This window comes from Staurois parvus, unplaced genomic scaffold (assembly GCF_062004578.1).
Source record: "Staurois parvus isolate SC_StPar_1 unplaced genomic scaffold, SC_StPar_1.0 ptg000347l, whole genome shotgun sequence".
NCBI lineage: Eukaryota > Metazoa > Chordata > Amphibia > Anura > Ranidae > Staurois > Staurois parvus.
The window spans coordinates 6,053,264-6,071,088 of record NW_028318143.1 but is presented as its reverse complement, the minus strand read 5'-3'; the positions used below and the strand labels follow the sequence as shown (position 1 = coordinate 6,071,088).

Genomic DNA, 17,825 nt, shown 5'->3' with positions numbered 1-17,825 from the left:
AAGCCTATGAAAAAGGTACCATGGGCATCTCATGGGGCCCCCTACTGACCCCGGGCAGTGCTGAGTTTCCAAATGGTCAGTCCGCCCCTGGCCAGGACAATTTCTACTCCCAATGGCCACAGTCCGGCCCCTCTAAAGTCTACTGAGCAGTAAACTGGCCCTATGTTTAGAAAGTTTGGAGACCCCTGGCCTAGTGTATAGGGGTCATAAGATGGCAGCTTCCTGTCCTGGAAAGGGGAGGAGGGTTTAGTTCCATTGAACTATACAGTTTCTTTGCAACGTTAACCCTTTAAGAGCGTGCCTAGGCCCTCAGTGTGCCCCCTTATTGGCTGCTATGATATTCTGTGAGGAAATATTGAACATTCTTTATAAAGCTGGAGAAAATGAGAATATATTGTGTCGGGAGAGGTCAGGGGACCTTTTATGAGGCAGAGGGGGTCCTGTAGTCGTGACAATGATTTCAGCACTGCCTTTTTTTCAGCCACAGTAACATTTAGAAGACGTTCTGTGAGAGGACGGCGCCTCTCTGTCACAATGTACGGTTTGGGGAGGTTTATCAGGCACACACAGCCCGCACCATGTTCTTCACAGAGACTTCTCTGGTGCAGCGCTGACACAGCCGTCGCGCAGTAGGCCGGAGCCCGCCTCACGGAGGGGGCGGGGGGAGTGCGCATGCTCCGAGTCCGCGGCCTCTCACCCCAGAAATATTCCAAGTATGTACAGCGGGGAGAGGAGCCCCGGAGAGCGGAGCACCGACCTCAGCATGGAGCCCTCCGCCGCCCGGGGCAGCCGCTGCCACTGCTGAGGGGCACTGGGGAGGAATGGCCGATCCTCTGCGGAGGACTCTATCCAAACTGCGGGGAAAGAGAGCCAAGAAGGGGCCGCCCGGGGGACTGGAGACCAACGGAGAAGGTAAAGGGGGGCCGGGGAGAGGACGGAGACATGGACTGTCAGAGGAGACTGCACGGACCAATAGGAGGGGAGAGACAGACCGTGACACCTGAAATATGGACTGTCAGAGCTGCACCACAGATAGACGGGGAGGCTGAGAGTGCAGGGAGAGGGGGGAATGGGCTAAACTATTCCTGCTGAAGAGAGCGGTATAGGGATCTATAGGGGAGAGCAGCATAGGGATCTATAGGGGAGAGCAGCATAGGGATCTATAGGGGAGAGCAGCATAGGGATCTATAGGAGAGAGAGATCGAGATCTATAGGGGGGAGAGAGCAGCATAGGGATCTATAGGAGAGAGCAGCATAGGGATCTATAGGGGAGAGAGCATCATGGGGATTTATAGGAGAGAGAAGCATAGGGATTTATAGAGGAGAGAGAGCAGCATAGGGATCTATAGGGGAGAGAGCATCATGGGGATTTATAGGAGAGAGAAGCATAGGGATTTATAGAGGAGAGAGAGCAGCATAGGGATCTATAGGGGAGAGAGAGAGCGCAGTATATGGATCTGTAGGAGAGAGCAACATAGGGATCTGTAGGGGAGAGAGAGCGCAGCATAGGGATCTATAGGGGGGGGAGAGCAGCATAGGGATCTATAGGGGAGAGAGAGCACAGCATAGGGATCTATAGGAGAGAGAGAGCACAGCATGGGGATCTATAGGGGAGAGAGAGAGAGCACAGCATGGGGATCTATAGGGGAGAGAGAGAGCACAGCATAGGGATCTATAGGAGAGAGCACAGCATAGGGATCTATAGGAGAGAGAGAGCGAGCACAGCATAGGGATCTATAGGAGAGAGCACAGCATAGGGATCTATAGGAGAGAGCACAGCATAGGGATCTATAGGAGAGAGAGAGAGAGAGAGAGAGAGAGAGAGCACAGTATAGGGATCTATAGGAGAGAGAGCAGCATAGGGATCTATAGGAGGGAGAGAGAGCAGCACGTGGATCTATAGGAGAGAGCAGCGTAGGCATCTATAGGAGAGAGAGAGCAGCATAGGGAACTATAGGAGAGAGAGAGCAGCATAGGGATCTATAGGAGAGAGCAGCATAGAGGTCTATAGGGGAGAGCAGAGTAGGGATCTATAGGAGAGGGCACTATAGAGGTCTGTAGGAGAGAGCAGTACAGAGTGCTCAGTGTCTGTCTTGCTGGGAAAAAAAGTGTAATAGACTGCTGCTGGAGAGTGCAATAGAGAGTGCTTGTTGACTGTCCTGCTGGATAGTGCAGTGCAGATTTATACTGATCAGTGTAGAGTGTTTGTATTTCTGGAGAAAACAGTATACAGTTCTATTTAAGAATGCAATACAGAGTGCTCAGAGACTTTCTCGCTGGAAAAAGTGTGATAGAGTTCTGTTGGGAGAGTGCAATATAGAGTGCATGTTGTCTGTTCTGATGGATAGTGCAGTGTAGAGTGCTTGGAGACGTCCCTGATCAGTATAGAGTGCTTGTTGTTTTGTATTTCTGGAGAAAACAGTATATAGTTCTATTCAAGAATGCAATATAGAGTGCTCAGTAACTGTCTTGCTAGAGAGTGCAGTGCAGAGCGCCCCGAGACTGGAGAGTGCAGTGCAGCATGCTCGGAGTCTGTCTTGCTGGAAAAAGTGTAATAGACGTCTGCTGGGGAGTGCAATATAGAGTGCTTGTTGACTGTCCTGCTGGATAGTGCAGTGTAGATTTCTACTGATCGGTGTAGAGTGCTTGTTGTTTGTATTTCTGGAGAAAACAGTATAAATTTCTATTCAAGAATGCAATACAGAGTGCTCAGAGACTGTCTTGCTGGAAAGTGCAGTATATAGTTCTGCAGGAGAGTGCAGAATAAAGTGCTTGTAGACACCGGCCGGAGAAAATAGAATAGAGTTCTGTTAGAGGGAGCAATATAGAGTGCTTGTTGACTGGGGGGGAGAGGACAGTATAGAGTTCTTGGTGACTGTCCTAAGCAATGTAGAATGCGTGATGACTGACCTGGAGAGAGCAGTATAGAGGTCTGCTGGAGGATGTAATATAGAGTGCTTGTCGACTGTCTTGCTGGAGACTGCAGTACAGAGAGCTCAGAGACATGAGAGAGCAGAATGCAATACTCACTGACTGTCCTGCTGGAGAGAGCAGTATAGAGTGCTTGCTTGGTGACTGTCTTTCTGGAGAGACAGTATAGGGTGCTCAGTGACTGTCCTGGTGGAGAGAGTAGTATAGCGCTCTATTAGAGAGCACCTTGTAGAGTTCTCAGTGACTGTCCTGCTGGAGAGAGCAGTATAGAGTGCTTGTTGACTGTCTTGCTAGAGAAAGCAGAATAGAATTCTATTCGGGAGAGGAATGTAAAAGACTAAGTGACTGTCCTGCTGGAGAATGCAGTATAGGGTTCTAAGGAAGAGCACATTATAAAGTGCTCCGTGACTGTCCTGTTGGAGAGTGCAGAATGGAGTTGTATTGGAGTGGGCAGAGTGGAGCACCTGGTGGCTATTCTTTTGGAAAGGGTAGAATATTGTGCCCCGATGACTGTTCCCCTGGAGAGTACAGAATGGAGTACTTAGTGACTGTCCTGTTGGAGAGTACAGAATCAAGTGCCCCAGTGGCTGTTAGAGGAGAGAATACAATTCTTGGTTATTGTCCATTGGAGAGGGCAGAATAGTGTTCTCCTAAAAATTCTGCTGGTGACTATTCTGCTAAAGATGGAAGAATACAGTGTTCAAGTGACTGTTCCCCCCCCCCCCCCAGAGTGCCCTGGTAATAGAGTGCTCCCCCAGTGACTATTCCTCTAGAGCACGGGTCTCCAAATTTTTCAGTAGGAGGGCCGCATTGTATATTTTACAAATATTCATGGGCAAAAATTTTTTTTTATAAATGATGGAATACAATTTTAATGAAGGAATACTTCAAGAAATAGCAGGCCATGTGTGGTCCTTAGGCCATAGTTTGGAGACCTTCTGCTGTAAGAGGGTATAGAATAGAGTGCTCCGTGACTGTTCTCCTGGAGAGTGCAGGCTAGAGTGCCCCAATGACTGTTCTGGAGAGTGCAGGCTAGAGTGCCCCAATGACTGTTCTCCTAGGGAGTGCAGACTAGAGTGCCCCAATGACTGTTCTCCTGGAGAGTGCAGGTTAGAGTGCCCCAATGACTGTTCTCCTGGAGAGTGCAGGTTAGAGTGCCCCAATGACTGTTCTGGAGAGTGCAGGCTAGAGTGCCCCAATGACTGTTCTCTTGGGGAGCGCAGGCTAGAGTGCCCCAATGACTTCTCCTGGAGAGCGCAGGCTAGAATGCCCCAATGACTGTTCTCCTGGAGAGCGCAGACTAGAGTGCCCTAATGACTTCTCCTGGAGAGCGCAGGCTAGAGTGCCCCAATGACTTCTCCTGGAGAGTGCAGGCTAGAGTGCCCCAATGACTGTTCTCATGGAGAGCGCAGACTAGAGTGCCCCAATGACTGTTCTCATGGAGAGCGCAGACTAGAGTGCCCCAATGACTGTTCTCATGGAGAGCGCAGACTAGAGTGCCCCAATGACTGTTCTCATGGAGCGTGCGGGCTAGAGTGCCCCAATGACTGTTCCATTTGAAGGCAATTTATCATCCTGGGGGTACTGCACAGACCCTGGAAAATGGCAGCTAGAGTGCCCTGTTAAGTGTGGAGACAGCTTTCATCTAAAAGCTTTGGGTCCATCACAGGGAGCCATGTGAACTATAATGAATGTTTTGGTGGTAGGTCAGCTAAAGGAATAGTTCAGATTTGTTATAGAAACATTGGTGGATGTAACAGTTATAAAGGGGTGAGGGATGGGTCAGTGGGTACAGATTAGAGCCCCACAACGCACAGTCAGGAGCATCATGGGAGATGCTACAGAGATTGGGGGGTGCAGTTTAAAGTCTCTTGATAACTACAAGGTGCTGGGCGGGTGTCAGAGAGCATCAAGGGGTGACTGAGCCATGTGACATGAACAGTTTTGAGTGCAGGAAGGGGACCTGGTAGAGCTGGTGGGAACATATTACTGGGCATAGACAACTGTGGAGGGTTAGGTATTGGGGGGTTCACTACCAGAGCTGTAACATAATTGTTGGTGGGTGCAAACTACAGCCCTGATAAGGAGCTGGGTGTTTGGGTGTGTCTTAGGGGATACAGACACCTGTTTAAACGTTTCTTTCTAAGTGTATAAGATATAAGTATGTATTAAAGACCCCTGATAGATACATCTGTCTATTAATTCTAATGGTTGGTACAGATTAGAGAGCTATGGAAGCTGTAAGCATCTGGGTATCCGGGGTACTTCTCAGGGGGTTACTGAGGGTTTTAGCATCATATGTTTTTGGGTTGACTGCAGGTTCCCCAGAGTGCAGACTAGAGTGCTTCCATAAAGGTCTACTACTATATATTTGGGGTTGTGTTCATACCAGTGGAGCGCAAGGGGATTATTTTTATATTTACTATGGAGGCCGACCATAGTCTCCAGACAGCTGTATGAGGCTGCCAGGGAGTGCGTAGTAGTATGTGTAGATAATTTGGGTTCAGAATTGGCTTTGGGGTGCAGGCTAAAGTCCCAAGATAGCATCAAAGGGGAATTTTATTAAAGCAGCCCTGTTGACATTGTATTGGGGTCCGCAGGACCGCCATATGGAATCAAGACGGTGACCCCGGAAGAGAGCAGACTGGCTGGCAATCACAATAAAGATTGGTCTTCTCAGAACCACAATAATAACAATTACTCTCATCCTTCCAAATGGGAAACAGCATCAGGACCTGCATCTTCCAATCAGCCCATTCAGGGGTGCCGATACTCCCAATATAGCAATATCAGCAACACAGATTTCGTACCCAATGGCATGGAAAGAGAGTACAACACCAAGTCACACCCTCTGTCATGTGGTGTAAACGGTAAGGATGCCATCATGGGACGTTACTCTTACGGAGGTTTTCAGATCCAACCAGAGACTCAGAATAAGCCTCCAAATAGTGCTCCATACACCTTGAACCCCCATTTTGAGGGACAGTGGTCTCTTCAGAAGGCGCCTTCCCCACCGCCCCCTCTGAATTTCCTCTATCCCCCTAAATCTAGTCCAGCCAAGGAGTCTTACACAGGTGCCCAATATGGTGAAACCACACAGTGGTGCTCTAGTACTTTTGAAGGAAGCAGTCCTTTCTCTACAACCTGCCGCATACCTCCCCTGGGACTTGTAAATGCCCCCTATTATGGGAACACCCGAAACCATTCCGAGGACAGTGAGGAAGATGATTATTATGATAATGAGCATCTCGTGATTACTAGTACAAGTGAGGCTCAGTGCAATAGCCATTTTTCAGGGCCACCAACACCGTTGATACACAATGCCATGGCCCCCCCAGTGGCTGATTACGGCCATCAAGAGCGAAAATGCAGCGTGGACATGTACCTAGAGACTGACAGACTGCGATCTCAGCTGCAGGAGGCTTATTATTTGTTAATTCATGCCATGCATGACATGCCTCTTGAGACCCCCTCTATGAAAATAAGGTGCAGAACAGAAACGTGCCCCTCTAGCTCCCAGTCCCAGGATAGTGTTTACTCTCAGTCCTCTGCCAGGGTTGTAGAGAGCGATGTTTGGTCCTCCGATGAAGCCAGCCCAAAACAAGTATCTCATAGTGATTTGGTGTCTTTGAATGCTTTATTAAGCTCCCAGCTTAACAGGATGCAGACGTTTAGCAAAAGCGTTGATGCCGTCTACAGCCTGCCTGCCTTCAGAACTTTGTACAAGTGCCACAGCGATAGTCAGATCAAGTACAGCCCTGTCCATAGCAACTTGTCATCTGATTGTGGCTTTGAGCACAGCCAGGGATCTATTGGTCACCACACGGATGCTGACAGTGAGGGCAGCCCCCAGGACATATTATCCTCTGTGAACTGGAGAGCCTCCGAGAGTGGCACTCGCAATCCCTCTGATTATATACAAACACCAGGGGACTTGGTCTCAGTTACAGTCACTAATGGCAGGCATGGTGCAGACATGAGCGCGGAAGGTCACGGAGCCTCACAGAAGCCGTCAGGCCGAACGGTGAAGAAAATGCAAAAATGGATGTACAAAGGACGCTTGTTGTCTTTGGAAATGAAGGAACGCATCATCGGATCCTCTCAGAAAGCCAGTGGATCCAGCAAACGGGAGTCCAGTCCAACCGGAAGCTGCAAATCTGAGCACCTCCAGGACAGTTCAGCGTCCTCCATGAAGACGTCTGGAGAGATGGAAAGACCCCCAATGACAGGTAGGCGAGCAGGGCATGGGCCCAGCTCCAGGCCTGCAAATGTCTGCCAAAGCTTCTCTTTTTTTTTTGGTGGTGGAAAAGCCCAGGTCTTGTATATCTCCAAGTATCTGTGTACTAAGAGGTGACATGGTGGCGGGTCCTGTACTCCTGGCATGGTACAATAATGCATAAGCTATAGGTTCCTCTATGTGTTCTTAATGCCACTCCTATTTCTCGTGTCTTTTTCTTCATGTTGTTGCCACTGCTTTCCTAGTCTGTCTACTGCATGTTTGAGAAAGTTGTTTTTTTTTTTTTTCTTAAATATAAGTCACTTTTTAATTTAATTGTGCTGTAATGTGACATTTTAGGTCGATGCTGACTTGTATGCAGATTTGTAAATGCTTACATTCAAAGCCAAAAGTATTTTGAGGATAAAGAGAGTGCAGCATGCAGTTCAACAAAGGGAGTAGAAAAGATTGTTCAGTCATTTCAGCCAACTGCTGCCTGTTTTCTTTTCTCCATTATACATTTGGGCAAGCCACAGTCCTCCTGGTGAATAAAAGTCCCAACAAGTTACCGTGGTGGCTCCTCTGTTTTTGTAGATGTAGCATTCAGATTGCCATCCGGGTGATTCAAACCTGCTGGGACTTATGGTGCCTCACTGCTGAGGACTTGAGAGTTGCTAGAGCTTGCGCCACGATATTTAATGTTATGTTTATAATGTATATTTAGAGTGTTGGGTCGTCTTTCCAACATTTGTATACATTAAGAATGCAACTGTCATGACCCGCATTAAACAAAGCAAATTCCTTTGCTGCCTCTGCTGGGTAATACCATATAAAGATAAAATCGCTTACTGTTTTCATTTCTCTAATTGCGGAGCCTTCTTTACATAGTGGATTTAGACCAATCGGGTTCAGTACATTTTCTTTTTAACTCTGATTTGCTTAGAATTTGCATAATAACTGCGGGTGATCTTAACTATACTTCACAAATTAGCACTTTGAGACAGGGCTTGTTTTCCAGCAAAGATCAACAGGCAAATTATACTGTTTTGTAGGTAACAATTTGTTCTTGGTTAGGCAATTATAAAGAGTACATGTGTGTGGATCTGCTAGGGAAGTTGGCTTTTGGACATCATTACAATTAAAGTGATTTGTAAAGGAATTTTTTATTTTTTTTTTATCACTTCAAGTCCGGACACTTTCACCCCCTTCCTGTCCAGGTCAATTTTCAGCTTTCACTGCTATCACACTTTGAATGACAATTGCGCGGTCATGCAACACTGTACCTATATTAATTTTTTAGCATTTTTTTGAGACAGATAAAACTTTTTTTTGGTGGTATTTATTCACCGCTGGGATTTTTATTTTTTTGCAATATAATCGAAAAAGTCCAAACATTTTGAAAAAAATTGGTTTTCTTATAAAATTTTGCAAATAGATAATCTTTCTTCATAAATCTTGGCCAAAATGTTATTTTTAGTAAAAAAAATAACCCAAATTAGTTTATAACCAAAAATTTATAATTTAAACATTTTTTTTTTTTTTTTTTAAATTTTATTATTTTTTTTTTTTCTTAACATACTGTCACCCTAGCAGTACAGCGTCACCATGATGACACTGTACTACTTGTGGGGGGGTGATTTTTTTTATTATTTTTTTTTTTTACACTGATTGCTTTAACACCCATAAAGGCTGTAAAAGCAATCATTTCTCCTTCATTCTGGCTGCATTCTTGCAGCCATTGAGAAATACTGTGAGAGCTGTGATTGGTCACAGCTTGTCACATGGTACAAGGCTGTTGTGAATAGCCTTGTACCATGTGACCTCTGTGATCATTCACAGGTTTCACACGTAGTAAGCAATGATGTCAAAAGTGACATCTTGCTTACTACTGTTCATGTGATCACTGATTGGCCAATCAGTGATCACATGATTGGGACCTCACACAGAGGTCCCATACAGTTTTGTGCCGCATACTCCCAGGGAGCGCGCACAGGCAGGGAAGCGGGTGGACGTTTCTAAATGATCACCCGCTCCCGTACTCTCCCTGTCCGGCCGTTTATGTACATGGGCCAAACGGGAAGTGGTTAATTACAAACATCTCTATACTTTCCTGCTCTGTGCAGTGGAATTGCACAGAGCAACCCTAAACCTCTTCTCCTCGAGTCCAACTGGTGCTCCTGCCTCCTTTTCTCCGTCATGTGCCTCCTTGGGAGGCCGCTTCCCATGGGGACACTTGTGCGTGCTCGCTCTTGAGCCCCACTGCTGCGTCCATGACACAGACAGTGAGACTTGGCCCTGCTTTAATTAACAACAGTGGGAGTCAGTGGCTCCTGGTGCCCCAGCAAAGCCAGTGAGATATGGAAGTGAGGGGAGAGAAGAGCTGCAGACATGCATAGTGCTGGATCGAATGAGGGATTAGGTTCGTATGAGGGGCCAAAACCAAAGCCTAAACATTTTTTACCTTTTTAATGCAAGGAATGCATTAAGGTAAAAAATGTTTGGCCTTTAGAACCTATATAAAGTGGAAGTTCATGCTAAAATGACTCTATGAGCATGAAACCGCCACATAGCAGGTACCTTGATAGACGCATAGCACCAAGGTTGACTTCTGGCAGGCCAGTTGTCCAGCATTCAGCACTGGAAACTGACAGCCATTTACCAATGACACCATGCTACTCATGGTGTTGCTCGGTCAGCCTCCTGTTACTGTATCTATTATGGATTATCTGCATTCAGAGCTGTGTCTCTGTCCCTGTTCAGTGTCCTGTGCTGGAAGATCCATACAGCCACTCCATCTCTCAGCCTGTCATTGAATTTGAGAGACTGGCTGCATGGAGCACCTGTCATTCCCTGGGTGCAGAGACCCCATCCTCTGCACAGATGTACAGGGCTGTTTGAATGAAACCTAAGTTTCCTAATTATTCCCAGACAAAAAGAGTTCCACCTTTAATTCCCCTTTTCTGCTTTCATAAAAGGGGAAGGTACATTGCATTATTAGATCAGCTGAGTTAAACCTGATCTGAAAGGGCACACAGGTCCTATAATTGGGTTTTCATTCTTCTACTGCTCAGGACATGGTAATTACTTACACACTCGTAGATTGTAGAAATTGTAACACAATACAATTTCTAGAAACTACACTCCCTCGGCCTCAGAGACTCCTCTCTCCTGGCTCTCATCCTACCTATCCCAACGCTCCTTCAGCGTTCCCTATAATACTACCACCTCCCCCCCCCACTCCCCCTCTCTGTTGGGGTCCCTCAAAGCTCTGTCCTCGGGCCCCTTCTCTTCTCCATCTACACCTCCTCCCTTGGCCATCTGATACACTCTCACGGCTTCAACTACCACCTCTGTCGACGACACGCAAATCTATCTCTCGACCCCCCTCCTCACCCCTTCAGTCTCCGCCAGAATGACCAGCCTACTGAACCTCATATCAGATTGGATGTCGCTCCACTTCCTTAAACTGAACCTCTCCAAAACCGAGCTCCTAGTTTTCCCCCCAGCCCGCGCACACCCCCCCCCCCCCACTGACTTCTCCATCACGTCCAACAATGCCACCATCAAGCCCACCCCGCAAGCCAGAGTACTTGGTGTCATACTAGACTCCAACCTACCCTTCCAGCCCCAAGTCCAATCGCTAACAAACTCATGCAGACTCCACCTTCGCAACATCGCCAAAATCCGCCCATTCCTAACCCCAGAAACTACTAAGCAGCTCATCCACTCCCTCATCACATCATGACTCGATTACTGCAACTCCCTCCTCACTGGCCTCCCTCACCACAGGCTATCCCCACTTCAGTCAATCCTGAATATGGCAGCCAGACTCCTCCACCTTACCAACCGCTCCGTTTCCGCCACCCCCCTCTGCCAATCCCTCCACTGGCTTCCAATTACCCAATGGATCAAATTCAAACTGCTAACACTGACGTACAAAGCTGTCCATCATACTCCCCCAAACTACATCACCGATCTAATATCCAAGTACTACCCAACACGCACACTCCGCTCCTCACAAGACCTCCTTCTCTCTAGTTCCCTGGTCTCCTCCTCCCATGCCCGCCTCCAGGACTTCTCCAGGGCATCACCCATCCTCTGGAACTCCCTGCCCCAATCCATCAGACTATCACCCACTCTCCTCTCCTTTAGGCGCACCCTAAAAACCCACCTCTTCAGGGAAACCTATCCCTCCCTCTGCTAACTGCCGATCTCTTCCACTCTTCCTACCACTCCATCCCCCACAGCTTTTCCTCCCGTACCACTATCCCCTCCCTCCTAGATTGTAAGCTCCAAGGAGCAGGGCCCTCGAACCCCTCGTGTATTGTATTGTTATTGTTATTATACTGTCTCATGTATTGACCCCCATTGTAATGTACAGCACTGAGCAAACTGTTGGCACTATGTACTGTATAATAATAATAATAATATAACAATACACCCATAGGTGGTTAGAATCTCGTTTGGAACCTGCCGAGATGCCAGTCTTCTGTGGGTAAGCTGATTGTACCCAAATTGATTTTTGTTCGACTTTGGTACAACCAGCCTGTTGGATTTTTTTTATGCGATTATTGCCAGCGGCTATATCTGCCAGCAATAATCACTATGTTCTCCTGGCGGGGATGGCTCTCCCCCGCACCTCCTCGCCGGGAGAACACAATAGCCCCCTGGGAGGGATTCCCCCCATCAACACTGTGTTGATGGGGAAATCAAGCGATATTCCTTTCTGCAGCCCATGGATGCAGGAAAGAAAATCACATCATCTGTGGCCGGCCATAGACTGTTTAAAACTCGACTGGGTCAGCAGGTACCGTCCGAGATTTGAACCATGTATGGGCAGGCTGAATGTACCAATTTGATCGATCTGCAAGCAGCCTGTCAGATTTTACATGTGATTATAATAGCCGCTAGCAATAATCACTGTGTGAGGACGTGATCGCACCGCGGGAGGGATTTCCAATGGGAGAATAGAGCGATTATTCTTTCTCGCTCCATCTATGGCCAGCTTTACTCTTGTTCAGCCTGCTGGATGAATGAGAGAAATCTAAGATTCTCCCTTTCATGCTAAACAGTACGTATGGGCAGCACAGTGTCTAAATGGTTAGCACTTCCTCCTGGCAGTACTGGGGTCATTGGTTCAAATCCCAACCACGGCACCACCTGCCTGGAGTTTGTATGTTCTCCCTGTGCCTGCGTGGGTTTCCTCCGGGTACTCCGGGTTCCTCCCACACTACAAAGACATGCTGGTAGTTTGCTTGGATCCTGTCTAAATTGTCCCTAGTATGTGTATGTATGAATGTGAGTTAGGGACCTTAGATTGTACACCCCTTGAGGGTTAGGGACTGATGTGAATGTACAATATATATGTAAAGCACTGTGTAAATTGACAGCACTATATAAGTACCTCTAATAAATAAATGGAGGAGCCTCACCAGCTGGCTATTGTATTTAGGCAACTGCAGTGCCCACGGTTGCCTGAATACTTATACAGTACACTTGGCTGGATGCAGTCGCTGTTCAACCGACAATTTTCCACGCCGTTCCTTCAGATTTTTCAGGCAGGCCAGGTTCACACTGCTACAAGAAAAAGTTGCCTGTGGTGCACAACCAGCTCAAGAATTAACCGAACCCAGAGAGAAGTGGCTCAATAAATAGGATTCGTGAGCCTCAGAGAGCTGTAGCATGTGAAGCGGTGTGTAACTCCCAACAGAAAACAATGTCAAGATGGATCCAAATAAAAATAACAACAAAAATAATGGCAAAAGTTAAACCTTTGGAGGAATTGCTTAGAACTAGAAAAGGATCACTATAATTGGCTAAATCAAGGCTGCCTCCCCAGATCAGGCTTGGGGAACCGCTGTCTGCAGAAATGTACACAAAGGGAGAGCCAAGCAGCCAGATAGTGTAGTAGAGAAATGTATTAAATATGCAAATAAAAACAAATATGCACTTACAAGTCTACAGAGTTCAGGGTATGTCATGGGGGGGGGGGGGTATGAGAATCCAAGCCATGGATGGATGGGCAGAATCACAAAGGATGATAGGCACCATTGTTATTGCAAGAAAATGGGTTTCGAATTGCCCCAACCGAACTTCACAGAAAAAGCAATTGATTTGAATTTATTGCGCAGTTTTAACTTCAGAAAATGAGCAAATCCTGCTGTTCAGTTGAAGACATGAGTGATCAATTGTTTAGGGCTCATGTATTCATGTCTGAATGATGGAAACTGACTGCTGGAAAACGTAGGTTAAAAATGTCTGTTTAGCTGCGTTTATGTGCATTTGCGTTTAGAAGCATTTTTTTAAAGATAACATCAGGAGACCTTCCAGAATGCACTGAAAAATAGTAAAAAATTAACTATTTCAAACATTTTGAGAGAAATAGAGAGAGCAGAAGCAGAGACAGCAGTATGTGTTGAGATGACCTGTCTTTTCTGGTTGTATTCACTATGGATCCCATCATGAGCAGAATGCGGAACGTTCTACCATTGTTTCCTTCCCGCGAAACCTGGAACTGACTGCACTGGTGTCTCGGGTCCATTTGAATACATGGAAAACGCTTTGTATGCATTTCTGATAATGAAAAAAGGCTCTGGACAGCATTTGGATATGAAACAGTTAAAAAACGCTTCTAAATGCAAATGTTTATAAACGTGGTTAGCCTCGTTTACAAGCATTTGGCGTTTGAAACGCTGATAAAATTACTCCTGAACGCAAGTTTGGTGCGTTCAAAAAAACGACTGTAAACGACGACGTGTACATGGACACATAGGAAAACATTAGGGAGAGTTCAGGGGCTGCTGAAAAATACGCAGAAAAGCTCCTGAATGTCAGTTTATCAGCTGCAGTGTACATGAGCCCTTAGTTTATGGTGATTATTTGCCATCCTATATTCAACTCCCAGCACATGAAAAGAGATTGTAATTTTCTGTATTGCTTGACATGGTCCATTTATATAGATAGACTGCAATCTGCTGTGTACAGCCGCTATTATTGGTTGGCAGATTTGCACCATGAATTGCTGACACATTTAGGCTCCATGCACACTAGCTTTTTTTTTTTTTTACTTTTTTTCTTCTGCACCTAGAAGCCAAATATTGCCATCCTTTGTGTCCATGCACATTACTTTAGGCTATTAGTATTTCCTTGGCTTCAACTACTAGGAGCAGGAAAAATTTTTTTTTGTAGAGTTTTTTTGGTGTATTTTTCCAGCAAAAAGAAAAGGCTACTAAAACGCTCCTAACAGCTTTTTTATAGCTTTTTTCCCCCCCCCTTTTTCTGTACATGTACTGTGAAAACACCAATAAAGTGCTAACGCTCCTAACATTTTTTTGAGCTTTAAAAAAAAAATATCCTAGTGTGCATGGAGCCTAGGGTTGAAGAACTGTAGCTGTAAAAGATGTTTACATGTCTGGATCGTTAAAACCTGTCACACTGTCTGTAGGAACTCTTTTTTTTTTTTTTTGCTGTTTGTTTTGTTTAATCGACAATGAAAAAAATGGCCCAGTAGATGTGTGGATTTAATCACTGCTGGCTGTGTTGTGAATGTAAATATCCTTGCAGTGCAGTGCCAATTGTTGGGAGCTGCTTGCTATGGGCAGGAGAGAGACGTGGAATTCGGAGCCGTGTTCATACAGGCCCTTGGTCTTATCTGACAGATTGCTGGAGATTTATCACTCTGCAAGCACTGGTGGGACATTCAGATATGTTGTCACTGGTTCACTCCAGGGTAGAGTCTGCATAGTGTGCTGCCAATTCTTTTTTTTTATTTGCCCTTGCCATTCTTTTATTTATTTATTTTTTCCTTTTTTAGGAGATCGGCATATTGCCTGTGCGGCTTAGGACAATACCCGTACAGCTTCTTAGTAGCTACAAGTTAGCTTGGCCTCTTCCTTTTTTTATTTATATAGAAATGCTGGAACCTGAAGTTCAATATCTCCAGATGATTTTTGTCCTGTGTTTGAACAGTGCAAAGTAGACCCCCCCACAGCCCCCTCTCCAAGTAAAGTTTTTTGCATAGGACCAAGCCAACTGCCCTCAGGGCAAGTTGTTTTTGGAGGGCTCTGCTAACTTTGAATAAATGTCAATAGAGAGGGGGAGACTAGCCAGTCGATTTGGGTTGTTGGATCAGTAGCAATTGAGACACTAATTGAATTACACTTTCCAGCCATTCCGGTCAGGTTGGGGGGGGGGGGAGCCATGGGGCCATCTTAAAAGGAATTTATGAAACAGAAACCCAAGTTTTAGATTCAGAAACCCAAGTTTCCACGTTTGACTTTGAAAGTCAGAATTTGTTTTAAGTGTTACTAAACCCAGGACCCTGGATTACTATATCCTGGTCTCTCACAGTACACAGAACATGGGCATGTGATTATTTTAGTAAATAAAAATTGCTAAATACCTTTTTTTCATCAGCACTTAGAGCCAGGGGCGGACTGACAACTCATGGGGCCCCCGGGCAATAGGGGATCATGGGGCCCCTGTGTCCTTGCCGAAACTCAAAAAAGCCTATGAAAAAGGTACCAGGGGCATTTCATGGGGCCCCCTACTGACCCCAGACCCTCGGGCAGTGCCCGAGTTTCCAAATGGTCAGTCCGCCCCTGGTTAGAGCAGTCTTGTGACTTCTATCAGTGTCTGGCTGAGCACTGGTTAAAGCTTATAGGAGGAGTTTTCATTCTCCTCTGACTGTCCTATGAGGTTGCATGACCCCTGACCCTCTGTCTGGACCATGGTCTGATTGGTCTTGTGCCGATCACATACACCTTCCCATTAAAAAAAAAAAACTCTTTAGCAATACACACTAAACTGAACAGAGTGCCTCCTAGGGCTCTGTACAATATAGCAGATGGATTGGGGACTGTGAAAAATGGGGAGGATCAAAGATGACAGGAGCCAATAGCCTTTTTACACAATGCAGAGGGTTAACCCTTAGATTCCACAGTGAGTATAACAAGCATGCTTTACTGCATCTACAGACTGATTTTACTGTTGTGGGTTTTTAGTAACACTTTAGGTTTCAGTTATGATGGTCCCAGAGCTCTTCCACATCTGGGAGACAACATTTCCTATGAGACTGAAATGACAGCTGTCCCTTCCGGTTCATCAGTACCTTCATTTTTTTTTTTTTTCAGCCAGTGAAAGCGCATTTTCCTGCTTGGAAAATGTTGTCGCCAGTGACAGGATTGCCAGTGTGACAACAGCATTTGCCTTGTTTTGAGTTCTATCTTCCTTCTTTCACTGACCTGGAACAAGTATGCAGTTAGAGAAGTGTCAAAACACCTGACCATGACCTAGCAAGTAGTATGATGAGGATAACATGACAGACCCGGAGCCTGCGACTTTATAAACAAGTCAGAAGTGGCATGACCAGGAAACCTGTGCTGTCAGAAATGTGGAAACTGCCATTGCCTACCTTCTGAGAATACCAGTTACCAGGCTGTGTCTGGCTTTGTTACTTTGATACTTTGTTAGCAACTGACTTGGAATAAGCATGTAGATAAGAAAGTTAGAGTGAGGTCAGAGGAAACCATTTGAATAAATATGGGCAGCACAGCGGCTAAATGGTTAGCACTTCCACCTGGCAGTACTAGGGTCGTTGGTTCAAATCCCAGCCATGGCACCAATTCCTGGAGTTTGCGTGTTCTCCCTGTGCCGACCTGGGTTTCCTCTGGGTACTCCAGTTTCCTCCCACACTTCAAAGACATACTGGTAGGTCAATTGGATCCTTTGTAAATTGGCCCTAATATGTGTATGTATGAATATGAGTTAAGGACCTTAGATTGTACACTCCTTGAGGGTTAGGGACTGATGTGAATGTACAATATGTAAAGCACACTCCAAAGACATGCTGATTTTAATTGGCTCCTGTCCAAATTGTCCCTAGTATGTGTATGTATGAATGCCAGTTAGGGACCGTAGATTGTACACCCCTTGAGGGTTAGGGACTGATGTGAATGTACAATATATGTAAGGCGCTGCGTAAATTGATGGCGCTATATAAGTACCTGTAATAAGTAAATATTTTGGTGATTTGAAATGGATTTAGACCCAAGAACAAAAATGTACGATTGCAGCTTACAAATCTTTAGATGTGGTGGCTACATTAGTTTCCACTTTTCAGGCTTTTTTCACCTGGTACTCCTGCCAGTAACACACTTCCTGTCCTAGTCTGACAACGTTTGCTCACTGCACTGTATCTATGGAGGAGCAGCATTGTCACCCTAGGACTGGACTGGAAGTGTGTGAGGACTACAGGAAACCTTTCTGTTTGGGTTTACATTTTAAACAGCACTACCTTTAGGAATTATCAAAAAATTATTGTGTAGATTGCAGAGGTCTACTTTAAAGCCTTCAGCGGGAAGGACACTAATATTACACCGGTGTTAGCACTCAGCCAGCCATGGCTAAATAGTATCTTTTATTCAGCCTCAAGAAGGAAAACAAACCTCATAATATCCGCCTGTTCTCTGGACTGAGTCTTGCTTGTTCTGTCGGCTTTAGGCAGGACCTCACTATTACAGCAGAGCTGCTTTTCTGTGTGCTCTGGTTGTAGTTGTTCTATAGTGGCAGTTTTAGAAAGGATTACAGTTTTCACTAAGATGTCTTTTTGGTCTTTTAAATACATAAACATTGTTTTTGTTATATCTGTTCAATAAGTTAAAAAATAAGATTTTTATAG

At 45.7% G+C, this 17,825-nt stretch overlaps 1 protein-coding gene across 1 annotated transcript in view; it reads left to right on the top strand.

Annotated features, from left to right (window-relative positions):
- The first annotated feature begins 693 nt into the window (after positions 1-693).
- The window catches only part of SYDE2 (synapse defective Rho GTPase homolog 2), an 84,133-nt gene continuing 67,001 nt past the window's right edge, over positions 694-17,825 (top strand). Inside the window, exons 1-2 of the mRNA XM_089684412.1 lie at positions 694-912; positions 5,532-7,160. Coding sequence (XP_089540538.1) covers positions 822-912; positions 5,532-7,160 — 1,720 coding nt within the window. The 5' untranslated portion in view covers positions 694-821. The remainder of the gene's footprint in view (positions 913-5,531; positions 7,161-17,825) is intronic.